We start from the raw sequence: 24,894 nt of genomic DNA, 5'->3' as shown, positions 1-24,894 counted from the left end.
CCATTTTTGGCTGAAAGAATCATGTAAAATAGATTTTTAAATGAGTGGTAATAGCCAGACATAAAGGAGGTATTGACGTGTGTCATGAAGGGTGAAATAGCATGCCAGGTAAAGGCATATAACAAATTGAAAACAACAGCATTGCAACTCCCTACAAATGTAAATTTGTTTTTAGATTTTAATCAACCCTTTGTTTCAACACATATGAATCCTGCCACCTACACAAAAGAGTAATTTTTAACAAAATAATTATTTACAGTTTGATTTCAGACTTGACATTTAAAAATGAGTCTCTCAAACGCACACCTCACTCACAAGACATATTAATCAATATGTATCATGTATTATATTACAAAAAGAAGGATATTTGATTTTATGAAAGGGGAGGGGGGAAAGGACCCATTTTGCTTAGTTGAGCAATATGTGAAAATTATGAATTTGAGTTTTCAACAAGATTGTGTGGAGGTTGAGGGAGATTAAGAATTGAGTATGTCTCCAGTATTAAACCAAATGATGTGACAAGATTTTTTTGTTTTAGAACTGATGAGAATTGAAAGGAGACCATTGAAGGAAGGAGACTAAAGCAGGGAAGCTCACACAAAGCTGGAAAAAAAAGGGAGACGACAATAACTGATTGGGTTGCTAAGGTTTTACTGCAAAGTAACACTGCATTTTAATTGCATTCCAGCCGCCTCTTTTTGAACCAAAGAGAGAATAAAGGTCACCCAGGTCTAGCCGTGTTATGGCCCCTACATAGTCCAGACCTAAATATATCTCCCTCATACCCGAAGCACCATGAGAATCGGTTAAATCCTCCTTTGAGTAGCTGTTTTTTAACAATTCAGAAGTATATCAGCTTGATAAAGAAATGAAAAGAAGGAGGCTGACAAATTCAATAGATTTCTTGGTGTCCTAGTGAAAAACCCTTCATGGTTTCATTGGTCATTGAATAGGGTTTCTAAGTTATTCCATTTGCCCACCCCAGAAAAAAGTTAGAAGTCCAGGAAAATGTTCTTTTGCTAAATTAATTCTTGAGAATTAATTAAAAGGTTTTTTTTAAAATAATGGAATTGGGAGAGGGTTATTATTATTATTATTATTATTATTATTATTATTATTATTATTATTATTATTATTATTATTAGTTTTAGCTTGAACTTAGGACCTGCTTTGAATTCTAGGATCTAGTTCTTCATTATGCAAAAGTATACAATACATCTGAATTGCCCAATCCTGCACATACATGTTTTGTTTTGTTTTTCTTTTCAGGCACAAGAAAGATTTTTGGTTTAAGAATTGGCAATTGAGGAAAAAAACCTATGGCTCATTTTAAAGATATGTAGCATTTCAGAGGAAGAGCCAGTTTGGTGTAATGGTTAAACACCTCAGGCTAGAAACTGGGAGACCTTGATTTCTAGTCCCACCTTAGACACAAAGTCAGCTGAATGACCTTGGGCCAGTCACTTTCTCCCAACCCTACAAAGGAGGCAATGGCAAGCTACTTCCCCCAAAAAAAATTTTTTTGCAAAGAAAAATATATGGACTTGTCCAGGTGGTCACTAGGAGTCAAAATTGACTCAAAGTGGCATATACACATACATACATAAAATTATTTGGAATGATTTCAGTACAGTTACAACCTTGAGGACTAGCATGTAAAATAGGCATGTAAAATGTAAAAAAAAAAGGGGGGGGATGCGAAATTCCCGAAATGAGATTCCTATTGGAATGACCCAGAGATTTTTTCTCAAGGCTCCTGTTGGTTAAATGTAATGTTTTATTTCATCTCAGTAAAGATTATAGCAACAGCACTTTATATATAACAGCACTTTATCGCTTTATAGTGCTTACAGCCCTCTCTAAGCAGTTTACAGAGTCAGCATATTGCCCCCAACACAATTTGGGTCCTCATTTTACCCATCTCGGAAGGATGGAAGGCTGAGTCAATCCTGAGCCTGGTGGTATTTGAACTGCCAAATTGTAGGCAGCTGGCTGCAGAAGTAGCTTGCAGTACTGCACTCTAACCACTGCGCCACAGAGCTCCTATGGGAAGCTTATCCTGATACACTGCTATTTCAGTCTGATATAACTGCCCAGTATCATTGGGGATTGAGCAGCATAGAAATTTAATACATTATTATTGTTATTGCTATTGCTATTATTATTGAATAACTAATTAATTTTTCATGAACGTATTATGCAGTGTGGCAACACATCAAAAATGCTATGGTGACCACAGTATATTTCAATCACCTATAGCACCGGAATATTTTGGGAATGAAAGCGAAAATATTCCATAACAGAAATCACCAAAAGACAAATTTATAGTTTTTATATAGAAGTTACTAGATAGCAAAATAATCTGCGATTCGAAGCCTACATGATAGCAGAAGCCATTTTATTTAAACATAACTTTGTTTCATTAGTACAGTTAGAATAATGGGGTTTTTCTTCTCCCCCTCTTCTTTAATAGCTTTTTTAAAAGATCAAAATTGATCCCTGGTCATGAATCTCTTAATCTGTCATTGATCTAATTCCTGGTTACTTTTCTACTACAGTGTTTTGTCCAGGGGTGGGATTCAATTTTTTTAACAACCGGTTCTGTGGGCATGGCTTAGTTGGTAGACATGGCCAACTCAATATCACTCACATCGAGACACGCATCTCCTGGCCTGGCCTCTCATGACTGTGGAGATGCTGCAACAATCATAAATGTGAAAAATGGTCATAAGTCATTTTTTTCAGTGTCATTGTTAACTTTGAATGGTCACTCCACACAAGCAAAGTACCAGCAAAGGAGGAGAAAAAAACTCCAGAGAGGTTCCTGAGACAGGAAGTCTAGTCCTGCCAAGAATGTAATAAAGATTAATGGAGAAGCAGTTTCCGTAAGGAACACCAGAATGTTTCCTTCCTGTCTTCCTTACAGGATTAGGTCAGTAATTTCTTCTAACCCCTGGTTTTGTCCCTATTATTGAATAAAAGTTCAGAAATAGGAAAGAGACGAAAGAGAAGTATTTGTCATCATTTCCATTTTGTGCAAATAATTGGAGTTAGCACTTGCCTGTTTCAGATGGGACTTTCCTATTATGTTTTTCTTTGTTTTATGTGGTTTGAGCCTTTAAATCTTTACCTCCAGTTTTCACAGAAGGTGCAAGTCTGACTAACAAGGCAAACATATTAATTCATGGCTTCAGAAATTTATATCAATATTTCAATATTTTGTTGCATTTTAAAATTATACTCCATGGACCATTTCCTTTCACATTCCCCTAGATCTGCCCAGTTTTAGACAGGCCACCTCTCATGGGTGTAGAAATAAGATAATCCAAACCGTAAATTGAGAAGTATTTAATTAGCACACTGGACTGCAACAAATGAAGTTTGTTCCAATAGAACTGTCTCTTTTATCAGGATGCTAATGACTGAGAATAGACGGAAATGAGTCAATTTAATGGCATATTAGATTTAGCAAATAAACTATCCCCACCATTGTTAGGCCATTTGATGATAGGCATTCAAATAGCAACTTTGATCACTGACAAGACCCCACAAAAGAACTGTATAAACTATGATAAATACCTATAATTAATATTCTCAAGTTATTTCTGACCTACAGCAAAGAAATGACTTCACACAGATCAGAATTTTTCAGATTGTTTACTTACCAACCCCTACTGCTCTCTGTGCTTTCAGGCTCTTTGCCACGCTAGACACTTTTTTTCTTTCTTTTTTCTAATGTACCAGCATACAAATTGTATGTACAAAAGGGTATTTGTAGTATAAGTGGTTAGATTTTGCGTTTGAATAATTATAGCAATTGCAGATGAAAAGTGGGTAATTGTGTAATAATAATTGGCCATTTCTGCAAGTCATTTGGGTGTTTTTTAGCCTAGTTGGTGGTTGCTAGATAAGCAATTGTGTAAGGTGGCAAATTAAGCAACAAGTGGCAATGAAATGTAGGCCCTGTGGCTTAGAGCTTCTAAGCATATCATGGCCTGCATTATTTGAGACAAAAAGCTGTCTGTAGCAGAGATGCTAATTCTAATACTATTGTTGAGTCTATGGAAAAGATCAGTTGGATAAGAATGTTTCTAAAATCTGGCAACATTTTTGAAATCAGACTGAAATCAGCCTATTACCATCGATAAAAGCTTCGTGTAGATTTGTTCATCAGAATTAATCACTGCAAATAACTTCTTTCCTTCCCTTTTCTTTTCTTTTCTTCCAGAGACATATTAATGCATCATTATCAGAATAAAAGGTAAATGCATCTCTTTGTATTTTGGTGTTCACAATATTAGTGTTCATAATCTATAGCACAAATCTCAGCCTAACACTTAAGGTTCAGTTATTAAATTGAAAATCTATCCTAAAAGGAGAGAGTTATGACTTTTTCCAGACTTGTCCTCCAATACTGTAGTAGCCAAGTGTCTAGACCAGTGGTGGCTAACCCTTTTCAGCTCGTGTGCCAAAAATTGTGTGCATGAGCACACTCGCATGCTAGCACCAAGAAGGCAATGCATGCAGCCCCCTCACCCCCTGCGCATGTGTACACAATCCCTCATCGTCGCCTCCTTACCTGCACTGCTCCCAGCTGATTTTCGGCTTGTTTGAACCCCTTTTAGGCCTCCCAGAAGCTCAAGGGAAGCCTCTGCAGCCTTTGGAGGCCAAAAAATGGGCCGTTTGATCACTTCTGGTATTTCCAGAAATACATTCTCAGTCAGTCTAAGGAAAATAAATTGCTTTTGATTTTTTTTTTCACACATTAAATGTAATTAAAGTTTCATGGCCAAATACAAATGTCAGCTTAAAGATCTCTAAAGAGTATGCATGTCCTCTTTTTCAATTTATCCAGAGGCATAGAGCTACCATGTAGAACAGAGTAGCAGTTTTGGGAAACCAAGGACTATAGATAACAGTCAGGAAGAAAGGGTGAAAGGTGAAAGGCAGCAGGAAAATTTTGTCGTTTCATTTCTTGTTTCGTTTTGATGTGATATGATATGATAAGCTTATGCTAGGGCTTGTCTTGAAGATGTTGTATTCTAAAAATGATGAAAAATTCTGTTTGTTTTCAACAGCCATGATATGAAAAGTTCCAAAGACCACATTCAGTCATGGATCACAGACTCAAAGCCCCTTTGTAGTGTGAAGGTCAACATCAAACCAAATGTTAAAGATTTTTACTTCCTTATTTATAGCCTGCTTTTATTATTTTTACAAATAACTCAAGGCAGAGAACATACAGCTCCTTCCTCCTCCTATTTTCGACACAACAACAACCCTATGAGGTAGGTTGGACTGAGTGTCACCCATGGCTTTCATGCCTAAAGTGGGTCTAAAACTCACAACCTCTTGGTTTCTTGCTTAGTGCCGTTACCACTAGATAAAAATGTTCAAAACCATCAGAAGAACTAACTTGAACAGCCTCTTTCACAGAAAAACAATTCATAAAAGTTGAAGTCCAACTTCACTACAATCTTATTTTTAAAAGGCAGTTGTGTAATCCATAAGAATATTGGGTTTTCCCTATTATCTCCTAAATAGAAATGTTCCTTTAGAAGAATAATTTGAGCCCCCAGTTGTCAAAATCTTTTGTTATTCATTCTAGCCAGCTCAGTTCTATATTTTCTTCACCTGACACACTTGATCCTCCCTAAACTATCTTAGAAATGGATTCATAGGAAGGGACCTTGGAGGTTTTTTAGTCCAGCCCTCTGCCTAAGGCAGGAGTCCTTATTCCATGGCTGTCCAATCTTTTCTTAAGAACCTCCAGCAATGGAGCATCCACAACTCCAGCAGGCAAGTTATTTGATTGACTAATTGTTCTCATTGATAAGAAATTTCTTCTTAACTCCAGTTTTGGGTCTTCTGAAGATCTTCCACCCATTTCGGCTTGTTCTGCCCTCAGGTGCTTTGGATAATAAATCAACCCTTTCTTCCCTGTGACACAACCCTTCAAGTTTTGGAAGACAGCTATCATGACATCACTTTTGTTAATTTTAAGCCTCATGAAGTATTCATAATAACACAGAGAACATTGCCTTAACAATCATCTCAGATATTCTTAATGCTGTCATTTCACAGCCAATGAAGGTTAGTTTCTAATTCCAGAGTGAAACGTATAAATACAAGTTTGTAAGTAATACTGGATTATGTCACTTTGCTGTTAAAAGTCCTTTTTATGCTCAATACAAAAATATGTCAAAATAGAGTTTTTGCAGTAAAATATGTGGGTGAGTTTATAATTAGTGTTTTAGAAACTCTTGAAAAAAATAGTACTTTGCAATTACATCACAAGCATTTCTAGAAATCAAATATAGTTAGGCGTGTTCTCTGTGATTTAGAGTTTGAAAGATGTCAAACAACAGGTTTCTTCTTGTTTAAAAAACACTTTTTTGAAAGATAATTCTATGATTCTGTACTAAGATGCTTCCACCTAAGTTCATATACTTATTAAAAACAATGCAGTACTGAGAAAAACATTAACAAGGGGCAGCAGAGAAGCTTCAAAAGTATTATACAGAAAACCAGAAGCTATTCTAGCTGTCAAGATGTTGTACGATATTTAAACAACAAAACAATAATCAGATCATAAAATACCATTACAATCTGTTAAATTCTACACTGAGTCTACTATAACACTTTTAAAGGTTAATTTTAAAAGATGTGTCTTGGCCTTCTTACTAAAAGCAGACAGATGGCAATTCTACTAAAAGAAAAAAAGAAGTCCCACAATTAGGTGGGGGGGGGATAAATCATCCCCCCCCCCGCTGCTTCCATAAGAAGGCCTTTGCAACTAGGAGGACATTCAAAAGAGGTGTTTTTTTTTACAAAGTGTAGACTATTTCATAACTGCAAGGGCCTCTTTATAAATAACTTTACAGTTATAAATAACATTATTATTCCAATTATTACTTGTTGTGTACAAAGTAGCACATTACTCTGCACAGGCCTCATTGGGAGACTTGGGGGTTGACAGATTTTTTTTTTTTTAATTTTGCTCCTATCTGATTATTGAGCTAGCTATGCTACTCCTGATCTGTTATTAAGAAGGCCAGGCAAAAAGTACTCTACCATTTACTTCTCATCTCTAACCTGCTGTCAGCACATTAGATTTACTGACTTAGGTGTGTGAGACATTAATAGTAGTGGAGCTACACCCATGTTGATCTCTTTGAATGTAACCCCTCTGGTATGGACACGTTTCCTACCACTATCAGACATGTATGCTGTCTTAAAACATGTGGGAAAAATTGTTATCTTCCATTACATATGAATTACCTGTATCTTAATGTATCAGAAGAAAGTTCAGTCTAGCCCAGCACTTTGTTTCCACAAGTGGTTTGTTAAAAATCTACAAGCAAAATCAATGGCACAAAGATCCAGATTTGCAACAGTGAGTGGTTGCTTAGTCTCTGCCTGGAATCCTCCAAGCAAAGGAAGAGATGGTCATTTTATATTTCTCCCTTCTATTTAATAGCTCTTAAGATACCTGCAAAAATGCAAGTGTGCATTTATTGCCAACTTTCTCTTCTCTACATTTCTACCATTAGATATGCTTATCTTTCCCTGTCAGATTCAGAATTATAAATTTAAACTTTTTAAAGCCATCATTTATTTTGTTACAAATTGTTAAGCCAGCCTACTTGAACTAGTTATGTTAGATATTAACTCCTATCATCTCCAACCAGATCAGTGTTGAGATTCCATGTGAATCAGTACTTCTTCCCCTCCCTCCTGGAAACTATATTTTTAATAGCTTTAAATGATAATTTATGAGCCAAGGATAGTATCGGCTTTCTGACAAGTTGGGTTGTTAGTGAAGTTAAAGTGAGGAATAAAAATACTTGGGTTGGCCATGGACAGCTCTGGAAGATCTAGGGGTGTCAACACATCCAATCAAGTTGGTACAGTTGCAGTTGCAAATCATGAATCCACTGTGCAATCACTACATGGAGACAGTTATTGGTTCAAAATAGAGAAAGGAGTGCAGCTGTCATTGTTCTCTTTCATCTTTCTTTTTCAACCTCTTTGCCAAAGTGATTATGAAGAAGATGGAACTTGATGGATCAAAAATCAGAGTAAAGATTGGAGGAAGGAAGATCCACAAGCATTGATATGCTGGCAACACCACAACTCTCAGAAACCAAGGAAGGCTGGGAACATCTGATCAAAAGGATGAAAGAAGAAAGTGAGAAATTTGGTTTCTTCCTGAACATAAAAAAGCCAAGCTCATGACCACTGCGAGGAATGGAAATGTCAAAATAACAATTGATGCTGAAGAGATCAAATGCATGTAAGAATTCACTTTCCTAAGATTTCAGATTGATCAAAGAAGTTCGACACAATCCAGAAATAAACTGTTAAAATGCACTGGGTTCCACAGCAGTTACAAGCATGAATCGAGTATAAAAAACAAGGCATGAATCTGGCAACTATCATGTTTCCCATATCTCTCTATGGTTATGAAAGTTGGACCATGAAAAAACTAGACACGAGGAAAATCAATCAATTCAAGCTATGGGGTTGGAGAAGGCTTCTGCACATCCCTTGGACTGCAAAGATGTCCAACAAGCAATAGCATATAAAACCAAACATATCGCTGAAATGCAGAATCACAAAATTCCACCATATTTATTTTGGTTGTGCCATGTAATCAAACTCATTGGAAAAGGCAGTTGTGCTCAGAATGGTCAGCAATTAAAAGAAACCATGCCTCCAAAAAAACATGGTGGTTAGACCCCATCAAAGCCCAACATTAGCAAGAGCATAAAACAACATAAAAACAAAAGGAAAGAAATTATTTTGACCAGAAAATGTAGAGAGAACTGGTCCATAGAATCACCAAGAAGCAGACATAATTTAACAAAGGGCATCATAATTATCATAGCCTGCCAATAAATGTTTTCTATTTTAATTCCCCAGCACTACTTTCCACAGTTTTTTCAATCATTATTCAGTAGACAAATTTGGAAAACAACGCTGGATCACCCATTAGCAAATATATTCATATCTCCTATAGCAATACTTTGCAGATTTGGGTTATAAACATTAGGAACCATCTATAGTGACTTGTGGATTACTAATGTTGCCTTGAGATATTTATTGTCTAACACAGCTAGTGGATGGAGCAGTAAGAAATGATACTGAATACATATACTAATACTGTGCAACTTGAAGCAGTGTTCAATGTTGTTATATATTTATTTCCCCTATTATTGCAAACATACATGTTTTTTAAAAATCATTTTAATTATAAATTAATGATAACCAAGGTTTTTTACAACTACATCTGACTTCTTAAAAATGTAGATTATCCAAAATTATCTACAGCTTTGTTTATCCACAACTAGTATCTCTACTTTAGTCCCATATCCACCACTCTTTTGCTTAAGAAAGTTGAATTAAATTTTGAAGAGTGAAAATTCAACAGTTAAATTTTAAAAAAACACATTTTTTTCTGTCAATCTCTGAAGCCCAAAAGCAGCCTAAATACCATTGGTATCAAGTGAATTTGAATTTCATTGCCTTGGCTGACTCCCATATTTCATATAAATCTTGACTACCCAGACATAGTGTCTTAAAAATCAAGATAATTGTATTTGTCTTCACTTTTGCGACATCTTGCCTGTCATAGAAACATCTTGATGCCAGACACAGACTTTTGAAAAGCTTGCCCATTTTAAAAAATGCTTGAGAAGGCCAATAAAGTTATGCTCTCAGATGAATAACTAATGAAATGACCAGAAATGAATATAACATTTGGCAAGGAAAATAAATATAATCTGAGACAAGTGGGATACATATAATAGAGTATCCACTATACTACTTTTCCATTAACAAAAAATATTTTCTTCATCACATGGAACATGGGAATATTTGTAAACCATATAGTCCCATTTTTTAGAGAGTTAATTATATTAAGAAGTAGATAAATTGTACACTGCAACTAATTATTATCATGGGGGAAGACAGATAGCAATTGTTCCTCAAAATCTATTTGCACATTCTTCCAGTTCTTAGTGCTTTGCAGAGCACTTTGCAGTTAAGCCTTGATTGAAGAAAAAGAAAATGTGATTCCTTTTTCAAATACTTGTGTTATTTCTTTAAAATAAGACTTCTTCTTTTGTCATTTGTCATTGTGCTATTTTTTTCAAGTAGATAAGTACATAACACCAGGGGTGGGATTCTACCAGTTTGCACCTATTTGCTAGAACCGGTTGTTAACATTCTAAGCAGTTTGAAGAACCGGTTGTTAAAAGAAATTACTGGCCTAATCCTGTAAGGAAGGCAGAAAGGAAACATTCTGGTGTTGCTTACAGAAACTGCCTCTCTGTTAACCTTTATTACATTCTTGGCAGGACTAGATTTCCTGTCTCTGGAACTTCTCTGGAGGTTTTTTTTCCTCCTTTGCTGGTACTTTGCTTGTGTCGAGTGGCCATTCAAAGTTACAATGGCACTGAAAAAAGTGACTTATGACCATTTTCACACTTACAACTGTTGCAACATCCCCACAGTCACAAGAGGCCAGACGAGGAGATGCGTGCCTTGATGTAATTGGCCATGCCCAGCCAATAACATGACCACCAAGCCATGCCCACCAACTAAGCCATGCCCACAGAACCGGTTGTTAAAAAATTTGAATCCCACCTCTGCATAACACTGTGTCTGATAGTGTTAGCAGAAAATTAATAGTAATGATGGTTAGTAGTGGTAAAATTAAAAGAAGTGATGATTAGATCAATTAAATTAAATTAAATTAAATTAAAATTAGACAAGATATACTACTTTTGCTTATTGAGATAATGTAGCTGGTAGCTAGATAATAACTTGAAAGCAAATTCAGTGGACCCTGGCTGGGTGTTGTAAGGAGATTTCCTAGAAGAGAAAGATATTTCCCTGAAGTTTTATGTTTTAGTGTACTGTTGAAATAATTTCATAAACAAAAGCAGAACTTTTATTATCCTTTTTAGTTAAAAATTTAGTTTTATTCCAAGGTAAGGATCTGTACCAAATGGTGTTTTCTTCTGGACCATATGGTGATATCATATTGAGTATAAAAAGAGAGTAAAAATATCCCTTGCCTATCGGTATGCACTGAAGCAGTTAATTCCACCTAAAGAATCGCGAAACTATTCATCCCATACTACTGTGGGTTTTATTTAACATTGTATTTATTTTTCTTCATTAGTTTTATGGTACTGAGTCCAAGAAGGCTCAAAATAGTTTACACAGTGGGTGGGGGAAACCGGGATTAACATATAAAAGAAGTTATTGCTTATAACTAAAACAAACTAGCACCCAAGAAACAGTCAGAACATCTAAACCCATAAGAGAAGACCTCTCCCATTACTATTCTATTTCCATGGCACAGCATCTACAGAGTTAAGTCATATCAGGTAAGATTTGGATATGATCTCACAAAGAGCCACCTTTTGTATATGGATATAACATCAGTACATATACAATGGCTTGCATTATTATGACATGTCCACATTTTATATGTTTTGACTTCCCACCCCAAGACATTACAGTTCTAAGAACATGTCCTACCTCCTTGATCCAATCATTAGGTGTTGACTGGTTCACTGCAGTCTTTCACTGATGGATTGGTAGAAACATTTCTGATTTGACTGATATTGGAAAATCTGCCTGTTGATTATACAGTAGATTATATAGTATCTGCTGATTTTTTTTCTAGCAATGATTCTTAATGAGTTGTTAAACAGCTATAGCTGTTAGTGGTTCAGTGGTTAGAATGCAGTACTGCAGGTTACTTTCTGCTGACTGCCAGTTGACTGCAGTTTGGCAGTTCTTTGTTCTTCTTGTCCTTCAGCTTCTTTTCTTTCGTCTATTCTAGCATGCTTGCACCCAATCTTAACATGCTGATCTCATTGTCCATATCTTCCATATTGATAATGCACTGTTTGGCTTTTTTTTTCTTTGTTGATTCTGTATGCCAAGTTTTCAGTTACAAGTGCAGCCATGCTTCACATGAGTTAATTTGTTTCTTGCAGGGAACTGGTGACATGTTTGATATTACAGTATTGGCATATTTCAATGCTTCTCTAGCTATTTCTTTGGAACAGACTTCAATGCAGGCAAATCTTTTCTGTTGTTTTTGTGCTGTGCTAGGTGCTCAGTTAGTCTTTATTTCTTTTATAATTAGAGGGCTCTGTTCCTTCTGAGGTGAAGGCAGAGGAAGCATTGTTAAACCAGACAATGAAAACAATTCAAGAACTATGCTGGCTTCCTCTACTGCTGACCCCCCCCCACACACACACACACTCACACTCACACCCTAGTTTGCCTCTATGGTCTGAGCTACTTCAAATCTTAAGAAAAGAAAATCACACAGAAAGCCAGAGTTGGGAAGACAGCAACAGAAAGCAAAGACACCTTTGAAAGAAAAAAAATAGTGGACCACCTAAAAACTGGAGATAGCTAGTTTGGTCCAGTGTTCAGACACTGGGCTAATAGGGGAGACCCTGAGTTCTAGTCCCATCTAGGAATGAAAGCCAGACAAGTGACTTTGGGCCAATCATTCTTTCCCAACCCACCTCACAGGGTTGCTATTGTGGGGAAAATAGGACCAAGGAATATTAGATACATTTGCTGTCTTGAGTTGTTTATAAAAAATACTAAAGGTGGGATATAAATAAATAAAATCACAAAATGCAAAGACTTGCAAATAGATGTAGAATGACTATGGAAAAACAAAGCAAAGCTAGTATCAATAGGAACAGGCATATTGAGTGCAATCCTAAAACAACTAATGCCTGAACACCATTGGCATTGCCAAAATCACTACCAGTCAATTGCAAAAGGCAGGTCTTTTTGGAACAGCTTACATTTTGCAGTAATACATTTAACACCATCAAACAACACATGCTTATCTCATGTACTTGGGAAGAATTTGAATAAAAATGCTAAATCTTTCTGGCTGTATGATGAATCACAGTAAAGAAAAAGAAATAGAAAATGTTTATGAAAAAAGAAATCCATTGTTATACCAAGCATGATTGGAACCCTTGGAGCATACCTAAAAGACTTCCTTGATAACTAGAAATATTGAATTGATCAGACCCACATGCCCACATTTTACAAAACAACAACAACAACAACACCCAATACCCCCCCCCCCAAAAAAAAAACACCCTTTTTGAAGTTGCCTATGTTCTTAGATGCTATATTAATAATTCTCAGGTCCTTGGCTGGGTTTGAATTATGAAGCTTCCACCAGTCTTAGACTGTCAATGTAACTGTAGATTATTCATATCTAAATAGTAGTAGCAATAGTATTTCTGGACAGCAGAAATTTTGAGGGGTTTAAAACTAAATTCAATGCACATAATGTATTATTTTATTAACTAGAGCTGTGCACAGATCTAAATTTGAAGGGCAACATTTGGTTCAGAGCTTGTACAGGTGCATTTATAGCATATTTCTGGAGTACCTTAGAGAAACTGCATTTTTTTCCTCTGTTCAGATAGCTGCCTTCTACAACTGATATGTGATCTGCAGAAAAAAAAAATGTGTTCAGCATCTTCCCCAAAAGTACTACAGTGAGTCTAGGAATGCTTCAAATCACATTTTTCATTTTGAATCTGGATAACTGAATAATCCTAGGATTTATTGATTTCACTTCTATTTGTCTACTTGTAACACCAAGTCACAATTACAGAAAAAGTACATTTTCCAAAGAATGTCCTCTATTGCAGGGGTCCCCAACCACCGGTCCGCGGACCGGTACCGGTCCGCGGAACAAGTCCTACCGGGCCGCTGGTTGCTGGGCGCCGCCATCTCTTTTTGATGAAAAAGTGCTTCCGGTGAGCTTTTCCGGGTAGAAAGCTCACCGGAAGCACTTTTTCATCAAAAAAGGATGGTGGCGCCCAGCTGATGCCGGTACCGGGCCGCGGCATAAAAAAGGTTGGGGATCACTGCTCTATTGAACCAAGATAGGATTTTTTTTTCAGAAGGAAGACTTGGTCAATGCTCACATGAAGTTAAGACTATGGAGAATAATTACTCAAGCCAGGGCTGCTTTGCTTTTTTACTTGCCATATGTTTTATCCCCACCCTGCTGGAATGTAAAATTCAATGCTGCTGTAATTGAATCTTTGATTAGATCTTTTTTTTTTTAAAGGCCTATTGTTTCAAAAATGGACTAATCTCACCTACTTTTGAGGAATGCTTAACTGTCAAACACTCATTTCATTTTAACATTACAATCGTCACCCAGATTTAAACATAAATTGTCCTTTTGAAACAAATTAAATTGGCATCTGGACCCAATTTCATAACACAAGGAAAATGAAAAATGGATGTTTTTGATTGTTAGAATGAGAGAATGGGGACAAAAAATAATAATAGAATGCTTATTTAAGAGTTTTAAAGAACTGGTGCCATCCTGTGCCTACTTATCAAGCCATGCTGTTATATACAAGCATATAACCATCTAGATGGCAACTACATGAAAGCTCCCAAACTCTATTAGTAAGAAGAAACAGGGCTTCTGGGTTTGATATATGGGATTGGAAATTGCTTGATATATATATTTGGAAATTGCCCACATGCTCTCAGAAGAATGCAGTTTTCTAAACTGTTGTTTCATCATAGAGGGAACAAGTGCTACATTCCCAATCAATCTTTAAAATAAATGAAAGAGGCTAGTACATTCAAAATAGAGAAAGTGCTACTATTGCTTCAATCAGCAGTCCCAAGTCTTTCTATCTCCATGAACTGGCAACAAGAGTGGGGGGAGGAGGAGGAGATGGTTTCAAAAGCAACCTAGATCCACGCATGTGCAAATGAAGCTTTGTGCACTTGCCTGCCACTTGCATGGCCTAGTTCCCTATAAACCACGGACTGGTATTGGTCCATGGATCAGGAGTTGGGGTCCCCTGATTTAGATGGTAAAATTGAGATTGGAATTTTATTCTTCAACTAGCCTCACTTGAATCATCTTCCTGTTGAACTACAATGGTAACAGAATCCAAATTTGTACATACAACATAATCACACACACACACACAAAACCAGACAGCAAAGGCCTACAGAGCCACAAATCTCTACAGCTGTGTTCATATGGCACACAAACCAATCAAACACAGTTTGTGGTGTGAAACCATTCTTTCAGACAAAGCAAAAAAACTAGGTCCATTCTATAAACCATGTTTAAGTTAACAGTAACCAATCATGTTGTACAAAAATAAGAATCACAAACCATCATGACTATTCAGATTTCAGAATATCACATAGTTAAGCATAAAGTACCTTAGAGCACTCCTAAAAGAAAAATAGAATAAAAAGAGATTAAATAAATTTAGCAATATTCTGTATTGCTTGGGTAATGTTAAAAGATGGATAACACATTCATTTTTTGTAAGTTTTGACTTTATTGTTTGCATTGTACAGTCTCAATCCCATCCACCAATTAGGAAAACAAACCATTTAGCCAAGCCCAATTGGTCCCATCAGGCAATTAAATGTAATTTTCTACAACATCCCTGACATAGAATTACTCAGGGGAATTCTGTGAAACTAAAATGGAGGATTCAGCAGATTTCCCTGTACCATCCTAGAGCCTTTGTTCTATGAGTGCCATTATAGCTAGCACTGCCATGTATGCTACTATAGCCAGCTTTTACTCAGCATATGTTGCTACCTGAGGCAAAGGACAAGTTAGCACACCTTCCTTTTAACACCTTTCTTTAAGAAGTCAACTGGCGATTCAACCTTTATTGCAACAGAGGCAACTAGACAGTTTCACTGTGGCACCATGAATGTGGACTGACTCAGAAGCTGCAGGACAGGTCATTTGAAATTCATCTCTACTTTAAGGTGTCATGCTTATTTATTCATCACTTTGGTTCTTGAGGTCCTGCTGCTTACTGAAATAAACATTATAATGCTTAAAAAGTGACTACATGAGTCACAAGAGCAAAGCAAGACATTGACAGTCTGATATCTATTAGAATATACCACCTGGGTAAAGTCATTTCCCTGTTGTTTATCAGGACACCCATCCACTCACCCAATGCAGGTAGGTCTTGAATTATGACCACAATTGAACCCAGATTTTCTGTTGCTAAGTGAGTTTTGCCCCATTTTATGACCTTTCTTGCTGGAGTTGTTAAATAAATCACTGCAGTTGTTTAGTTAGTATCACAGTTGTTAAGTGAACTGGCTTCCCACTGACTTTTGCTTGTTACCAAAAGTGATCACATGACTCCAGGACATTGCAACCATGAAAAATACATGCTGGTTGCTAAGCAATTTAATTTTGAACATATGTCTATGGGAATGCTGCAACAGGATGAAAAATGGTCATAAGTCACTTTTTTCAGTGCTATTTTAACTTTGAACAGTTAAACACTAAATTGACTGTTGTAAGTCGAGGACTACCTGTAACTGCAACATACCCAATGTTGTATGCATGGCAATGTAAAAAAGTAGACCAAGTCATGTTACTGCCTTGAAATAACCAAAAAGTAAGGTACCATGATAATTCCCAGACTGATACAAGATTTAGGAATCTTGTAACAAACAGCTGCAAGTTCTTTCATCATGAGTGAAAAGACCTTCCAGTTCATGGAGACAATGACAAAGAAAGTGAGAAAGGCTCTGCCATATTGTTCTCTGGGATATATTAGTTGTAGGTAGGAAATAGTTCAGTTGTTACAATACTTGTAACCCTATTCCTTCTCAATAAATCTTGCTAAAGATACTCCATGAGACGAATGCTTAAACAAGAATTGCTTTCAGTTAGCCAGAAGCCAACAGCCTGAGATAGGAGGGGTAGAAGTTGATGACACAGAAATCTTATTGACTGAAGGAGCCCCTGGACCTAGCCTCACCTGTCATTAAAAGCCAAGCAGTTGTGGCACCTGCAAGTTAGAATTAAGGATAATTCAACTGTAAGTAATCCACATCCTTGATAACAATTTATGATAACATTAATTCTGGTGTGTTTCAAATGTATTCATATAAACTGAATAATACACTAATGCAGCAGGATATTTAAAAGCACAGCTTATAGTACATTAATTTTCAAATGTGGTGTTAAAATAGGCAGGCACCTTTGTTAAAAATTAGAACCCTATGTCCTTTTATATTATGTTTCAGAACAGGATTATGTGAGAAAACCTTGCTGTGATACAGCATTGTAAAGTGACTAAAATTAATGATGTAAAGCATACCTTATTTTTTTCTATGTAACATTTTGTTCTGAATGCCCGCAATTCTATTTTCATTACATTTTTTAGGTTTCATTTTTTAAAAAAAGAACATTGATCCCCTACATCAGGGGTGTGAAACTCATGGCGTCATGTGACGTATTAGGACTTTCCCCCCTTTGCTAAACCAGGCATAGGGATGGCTAGCACATGACACATCCAGCCCAAAGGCCGGGGTTCGACAGCTTTGCCCTAAACCTTCAGAGTGTTGTGGTTAGCCGGCAGCAGGTGCAGATGGCTGAGGAGAGCGAGGACTCAGATTAGGGGCCAGGGCCATTAGGGAGTGGACTGCTGCCATCAGAGATTGAGGAGCAGCAGTGATGAGGAGGTTCCTGAGGAGCCTGTGCCAAGTGTGCATGCATGAAGGATTGCTCGGAGGAAAGAACAATTACAACAGCACGGGCGACTTGAGAGTAAGGCTGCAAAGTAATGGACCCTCCTTCAAGAAAATAAAAGCCAGCTGTGAAACTAACCTTCTTTGCAGAAGGCAAAGAAGTTTTGAACTCAGCTTCATGGACATTACTGTTGCTATTTGAAGACTCTTGTAAACTATTTCTTATCTGTCGTTTTTTGTCAGACTTGAAAAAACTTGGCAAGGCTCTTTCTTGTTGGAGCTAATTGGCTAGAAGCAGCCTTTTATCTGTGAAGAAACAGGATTCTTATCTTAAACATAAAAAGGTTATACTGCTGCCTTTGTCTTGTGTTTGCTCTCTTGGAACCAGGTTTGGGTCAGAACACAGATATTTCACAAGCAGAATAGATAAGGCTATTTATTTTGTATATATTTGTACTTATTACTAATGTAATTTATCTACACTGGGCCCTGTTGTTCTGTCATACCAACTATAGCTGAGGGACTTTCTTGTTTTCCATAATTAACTTATGAGCAGTGTTAGAGTCAATGACTGAAATGGTCTAGTTTCCAAAACTGGATCTGTAGATCAGTATGGCTGCTTAAACCTGGGAAATTCATTGGAATTTGAGTACAAGCTTGACTTATTTATGTTATTAATGAAGATATAGTGCTAATCTAGAATTCTTCATCTTACTCCATACAGGTATAGCAGTGCTCAACTTTTGACTGTAATTGAGCCCAGAACTATGGTCATAAGTGTTGTTAAGTGAATCACAATGTGACCATATCTGATTTTTGTGCTGGTTGTTAACGATTGCCGCAGCAATTAAGTGAATCCATTTTATCCAATGGGTGTTTTTTCTAGAAACCAGTAGTAAATGCTAGAAACTAGCAAAAACCAACAAAATTGTGGTCATGTGATTATGGAATGCTGAAAAGAGTTATAAAGTTGGTTGAGAAGCATCTAAAATGCAATCATGTGACCATAGGATGGGAGAGCTAAAGCAATTGTAATTTCAAAATTGGGCTGTAAGTAGTTTTGGGGGAAGTGTCTGTCGTAACTTCAAACAGTCAGTTAGTGACAGGTTGTATGTCAAGGACTAACTGTACACATTGCTCACATTTTTGATTAACATTAAGGCTGTTCCCAGCCTGAATTTGTGGCTGCTTAACTCTAATCTGCCCTGTTCTAGTGTCAGCATATATGTAGAATTGAGTTACAAGTGCTTACTTTGAGTTATAAGCAGTTACAGGAAAAGAGAAGCTGGGCCTTGGCATTTCCAAGTGTATTCACATTCCAACAATGCCTTTAGGAGAGCAAGCTCTTTCCTGAAAGTATTTGAATGACAAATGGGTAAATGAAAAACAGCCCAGGCATTTGAATGCCACAAAAATGTAATTAGCTTGTCTGGTACTGGTACTGGTATCAAAGACTGGACATTCAGGAAATACCCACGGTCATGATAGCATGGAGCTAAGGTTGGAAAAGACACCCTTGGTTCAGGGGTGGTATTCATTTTTTTAAACAACCGGTTCTGTGGGCATGGCTTAGTTGGTGGGCATGGCTTGGTGGTAATGTGACTGGCTGGGCATGGCCAACTCAACATCACTCACATCAAGGCACGCATCCCCTTGCCTGGCCTCTCGTGACTGTGGGGATGCTGCAACAGTCATAAGTGTGAAAAATGGTCATAAGTCACTTTTTTCAGTGCCACTGTAACTTTGAATGGTCACTCCACACAAGCAAAGTACCAGCAAAGGAGGGAAAAAAAACTCCAGAGAAGTTCCAGAGACAGGAAGTCTAGTCCTGCCAAGAATGTAATAAGGGTTAATGGAGAGGCAGTTTCTGTAAGCAACACCAGAATGTTTCCTACCTCCCTTCCTTACAGGATTAGGCCAGTAATTTCTTCTAACAACCGGTTCTCCAAACTGCTTAGAATGTTAACAACCGGTTCTAGCAAATAGCTGAGAACCTGTAAAATCCCACCCCTGCCTTGGTTGTTACTCTAATTTAGTCTGGCAGAGGCATAGCCAATTAAACCCATGGCAGCTTCATTTTTTTGTGCAGCTGGGCATCAGGCTTGTACCTTCCATGTCCCACATGATTAATGGTTGAAGTGGACAAAAGTGACAAAACAGTTTGAGGAAAACATGTCTGGAATAGACAGTCTGCTACTGCAGGAAGATCTTCAGTAGGGAAGTGGTCCCCAACATGTGAAAATGGAGCTCCGCACACTTTCCCACTGCTTGTGCAGCCCAGTTCCCAATGGCCTGTGACCAGTATTGGTTCATCGATTAGGGGTTGGGGATCCCTGCAGTAGGCGATGCAGGCTACTAAGTCTTGGCCTAAGTCAATTTCCTGTTAATGTGACATTCCACCTTTCTGTTCCAGGAAGCAATAGCTAAACACTTTCCCTTCCTGTAGGTACATGATTCTTCCTGGACACACACTTTTACAGGAACTGACCCTAAGCTATTAAATGTTCAAAGGTAGAGACCAGCACCTTTAATTGTACTTAGAATCATAGTGCCGGATCACCTCCCAAAGCAATGATGTACTAGGGCAGCATTAAGAAGAGCCAGTACCCATCAAGCTGATGTATTTTGGACCAGCTGAACTTTTCCAGTGGTCTTCAAGTCAACCCCAGGTACATAAATTGTAGTGATTTAACATTAGAATTAGGTTATAATCGTATGTAAACATGATAGAAAGCATTAGTCCCAATACATATATATATCTTTATAATAAGAAATGTTCATTTAGTCCTACATTCTGGTTTATTTTCTTTACTCAGTTACTGATCCATAAGAAAATCATTCCTGGCTTGATGAATGTTAAGTTTGCCTGGGAATCTTCAGTCAGAGACTTTGTCAAAAATCTATATAAATGTTATTACGGGATCATTCATATTCATACATATTCACATCCTCACTAACACCTTTCAATCGCTTCTTAGAAAACTTTAAGAGGTGTGTTGATTCATCTTAGCTGGATTTATCTTTCTATATGAATGATAATTTCTGTCTTTAATAATGCTTTCAGTCCATTTAGACTGTACAGACTTTGAATTAAAAGCCTGTAATTTTCAGGATAATCCAACAGTTCTCTTTGTAAAATATTTCATAAGATTTGCAGTCCCCTTACAAGCATATTTTAACGGTCTGATATAGTTAATATATCCTATATTTTATCCTATTTTACATCCTATATTTTAAAATATGCATACAATCAGCAGTTTCATTTTTTGAATACTTTAAGAATTCTTGGTAAAGTTATTTATCAATTGTTAATCTGTTAATAAGATTTAGGTATTCATTTCTCCCTTTAGCTCATTAGATATCCTTCCCAAAAATAACAGTTTAGAAACAGATATGTGCACTGTATATTTTCTATAGTAAAAGGAAATATTTCATTTCTCTGTAATCTCCTTAGCGCCCTCCCCCACCGCTCCCATGCAAACTGTCCATGTATACATAGCCAATTTCTCAGGCTCTGTCTGTTTCATTGTTGGTCTAAGCCATATGGTCTTCAGTATCCTTTTACTGAATCCCTTATTCACTATATCAATTTACTTAGTCTAAGTTTATATTTAATTATTTCTGCATTATTTAGAACACATTTCATTTTCAATTTTTTTTTTACTCCTGCAAAGCTTCCTTGACATGCTCATTAAGTCCATCGATAGTTTTTTTGACTTGATAGATCTCTCTTTTCTTATAATATATTGTTTAACTGACACCTCCCAAGTACAGGTAGTCTTCAACTAATGACCCCCAGATGAACCCCAAATTTCTATTGCTAACTGAGTGATTTGTTAGGAGAATTTTGTCCCATTTTATGCCTTTTTTGCCACAGTTGTTCAATGAATCACTGCAGTTGTTAATTTAGTGAGTTATTAAGTGAATCCAGCTTCCCCATTGGCTTTGCTTGTCAGAAGTTCGCAAAAGGGGATCACAAGAGCCCCAAGACACTGCAATCATCATAAATATGAGACAGTTGCCAAGCATCTGAATTTTGATCACATGAACAAGGAGATGCTGCAATAGTGTTGACCTTTATTATTATTACTGTATAAGACATATTAGATTCAAGCAATTAGCTCACAAGAGGGAGAAGGGATGAAATGTATTTCATAATGACATACTACAAATCCCATGTTCCATATACTGCCATCTGATGTCAGGGTATGAAAAACCATAATTTGCATTAGCATGTCATGGTGTGTGTGTGTGTGTGTGTGTGTGTGTGTGTGTGTGTGTGTGTGTATGGTATTCAGCTTTGTTTGAGTATTTTCCCACGTCATTATAGTTGTGCTTTTAAAGTTGTAGCAACGTTTCAGCAGAATCTCATGTGCCATCATCAGGCTTCTGTATAGTGTTCGCCTGTGAGTCAGACTTTCATAGCCGTTTCTGTTTTAAATTTGGTGCTAGCCAACTGCTGTGCCAGAATGTTTTTTTCTTCAATTATCTGGAAGCCTGCACTCTCAAACAAAAAATCTCCACACCACAAGCCAGCCAAACACCTGGGCACAAACAGACTCTCCTAATACCTCCAGCTCAAACACACCCCAACCAGGCACCCAGATGAAACCTAGCTTCCTAATAAATGATAACCGTCCATTTACTCGGAGCCAAGTCACACTAAAAGCCTCCAATACAGGAAACACAATGTTGCCAGCCAATCAAGATAAAAAAAGCTACAAAACAGACAGAAGATATTAGAAACACCAATCAAGCAGAACACAGCAAACTCCAAGACCAATAAACACAGACCAAGACTCCCAACCAATCAGGATGAAGAAAAACCATTCGAATTAAAGCGTGGGCTAGCACCAAATTTAAAACAGAAATGGCTGTAAAAGCTTGACTCACAGACGAACACTATACAGAAGCCTGATGATTGCAGATGAGATTCTGCCGAAAATGTTGCTACAACTTTAAAAGCACAACTATAATGACGTGGAAAAATACCCGAACAAATGCAAACAGGAAAAATTATTGAAAAAATTAAAGAAATTAGAACATGACAAGAAAACCCCCAACAACTCACAACAACACCTGAAACAATTAGTGCACAACGTTTCCAACAGAGAACTCACCAAAACAGAAACAGATGTCCTAACCAAAGGATTCAATTATGCTATAGCACCCCAAAAAATCCCCACAGAATCCATCATATGTGCAGTAGAATCCAGCCTAACTAAATTAAATACAGATGAAGCTGATAAAATAAGACACCAAGTTACCAACATCCTATGCACAAGCAAACCACCCAAAAGCAACTTGCAAAAAAATGAAATTAAAGCGCTACAAACCCTGAAAAGAGATAGCAGCATAATCATCCTCCCAGCAGACAAAGGGAATGCCACTGTAGTAATGGACAGAAAAGACTACGAAACAAAATTGACAGACCTACTCCAAGACTTCACATACAAACCCATAAACACAGACCCAACCACATATCTGGAAAAATTAACCAAGAAGAAAATTATAACCAGCCACATGAGCAAAGAGATCCAACAGATGATCATCCCAAGAGAAAAATCTTCCAGATGCCCCAAACTATACGGCCTCCCAAAAATACACAAAGAAGGCATACCTCTCAGACCCATAGTCAGCTCCACTGGATCACCACTACAAAACCTAGCTAAACACTTAGCAAAACAGCTACAGCCCCATGCTGAAACAGCAGCTTCACATGTACAAAACTCATACCACTTCTTGGAAATGATCAAAGATCTACATGTGGAGCAAGAAGATCTGCTTGTAAGTTTTGACGTGGTTTCACTATTCACTCAAGTCCCGATAAAAGAGACCCTTGAAATCATCAAAAATAAATACCAACCAGCTAAACACCTCATGGAACTAACAGAACACTGCTTAGCCAACACATATTTCATATACAAAGGACAAAGATACAAACAAATTGAAGGAGCCCCTATGGGATCACCACTGTCACCCGTCATTGCAAACCTGTTCATGGAAGAATTTGAATCCAGAGCCCTGGCCAATGCCACCCACAAACCCAAACTATGGTTAAGATACATCGATGACACATTTGTGATTTGGCCCCATGGACAAGAAAACCTAAACAATTTCCTAACACACCTAAACAGCACACACCCCAAAATCAAGTTCACCATGGAAACGGAAACAAACAAACAACTACCATTCCTAGACGTACTAATCTACAAAAAAAACAGATGGCACACTAGGACACACCGTATACCAGAAGAAAACACACACTAACCGCTACCTCAACGCCCAATCCCACCACCACCCAGCACAGATAAACTCTGTGGCTAAAACACTAATTACCAGAACCAAACGCCTGGCAGACAAGACACACATTAAGACTGAACTATGCACCCTGACTAAAGTACTGACAGCCAACGGCTTCCACAAAAGCAAAATCACCAGCTTGATCCACAAAAACACACTGAAACATAATAGAAACCCAGAAGATGAACAGACCTATGGAACAGCTGTCCTGCCCTACATAAGAGGTACTACAGACAAAATTAGTAAGGTACTACAAAGACATCACATCAGGACTGCCTTCAAAACAGACAGAAAAATAGCAGCCATCCTTAGCAACCCCAAAGATAAAATTGACCTGGAAAACCAAGGCATATAAGAAGTCCCCTGTGCATCATGCCCAGCCACATACATTGGACAGACCAATAGAAGAATAAGTACCCGCCTGGATGAACACAAAAATGCAGTCAAAAAGCTGGAACACACTTCCTCACTAGTCCAACACATGGAAGCCACAGGTCATAGCATCAACTTCAATGGCACCAAAACCCTGGCCACTATGGAAAACCCTAGCCACAGAGTCATCAGAGAAGCCATAGAGATTGAAAAAGTCCAGAAAGCATGAATAGAAGAGATTATTCCACCAGGCTGTCAATCATTTGGAAGCCTGCACTCACAAACAAAAAAATCTCCACACCACAAGCCAGGCAAACACCTGGGCACAAACAGATTCCCCCTGATACCTCCAGCTCAAACACACCCCAACCAGGCACCCAGATGAAACCCAGCTTCCTAACTAATGATAGCCGTCCATTTACCCGAAGCCAAGCTGCACTAAAGGCCTCCAATAAAGTAACACAATGCTGCCAGCCAATCAAGATACAAAAAGAGCCAAAAAACAGACAGAAGATATTAGAGACACCAATCAAGCAGAACACAGCAAACTCCGAGACCAATAAACACAGACCAAGACTCCCAACCAATCAGGATGAAGAAAAAACCATTCTGGCACAGCAATAGGCTGCCCCAAATTTAAATCTGAAA

At 37.5% G+C, this 24,894-nt stretch overlaps 1 protein-coding gene across 3 annotated transcripts in view; it reads left to right on the top strand.

Moving 5' to 3' along the window:
- The window catches only part of LOC148131244 (uncharacterized), a 99,067-nt gene that overhangs the window by 40,513 nt on the left and 33,660 nt on the right, over positions 1-24,894 (top strand). The window contains exons 2-3 of one of the 3 annotated variants that reach the window (XM_087960535.1): positions 4,229-4,261; positions 5,079-5,288. The exons of 1 other annotated variant lie outside the window; for it this stretch is intronic. In XM_087960535.1, coding sequence (XP_087816661.1) covers positions 4,239-4,261; positions 5,079-5,288 — 233 coding nt within the window. In that variant the 5' untranslated portion in view covers positions 4,229-4,238. The remainder of the gene's footprint in view (positions 1-4,228; positions 4,262-5,078; positions 5,289-24,894) is intronic. One more of the 3 variants, XR_015748619.1, reaches the window with a different exon arrangement.

The sequence above is a fragment of the Notechis scutatus genome, chromosome 3 (assembly GCF_049901735.1).
Source record: "Notechis scutatus isolate UNSWTSFEM ecotype Mainland chromosome 3, rNotScu1.2, whole genome shotgun sequence".
Lineage (NCBI taxonomy): Eukaryota > Metazoa > Chordata > Lepidosauria > Squamata > Elapidae > Notechis > Notechis scutatus.
The sequence above is the reverse complement of the archived record's forward strand: the minus strand, read 5'-3'. Positions and strand labels throughout refer to the sequence as shown.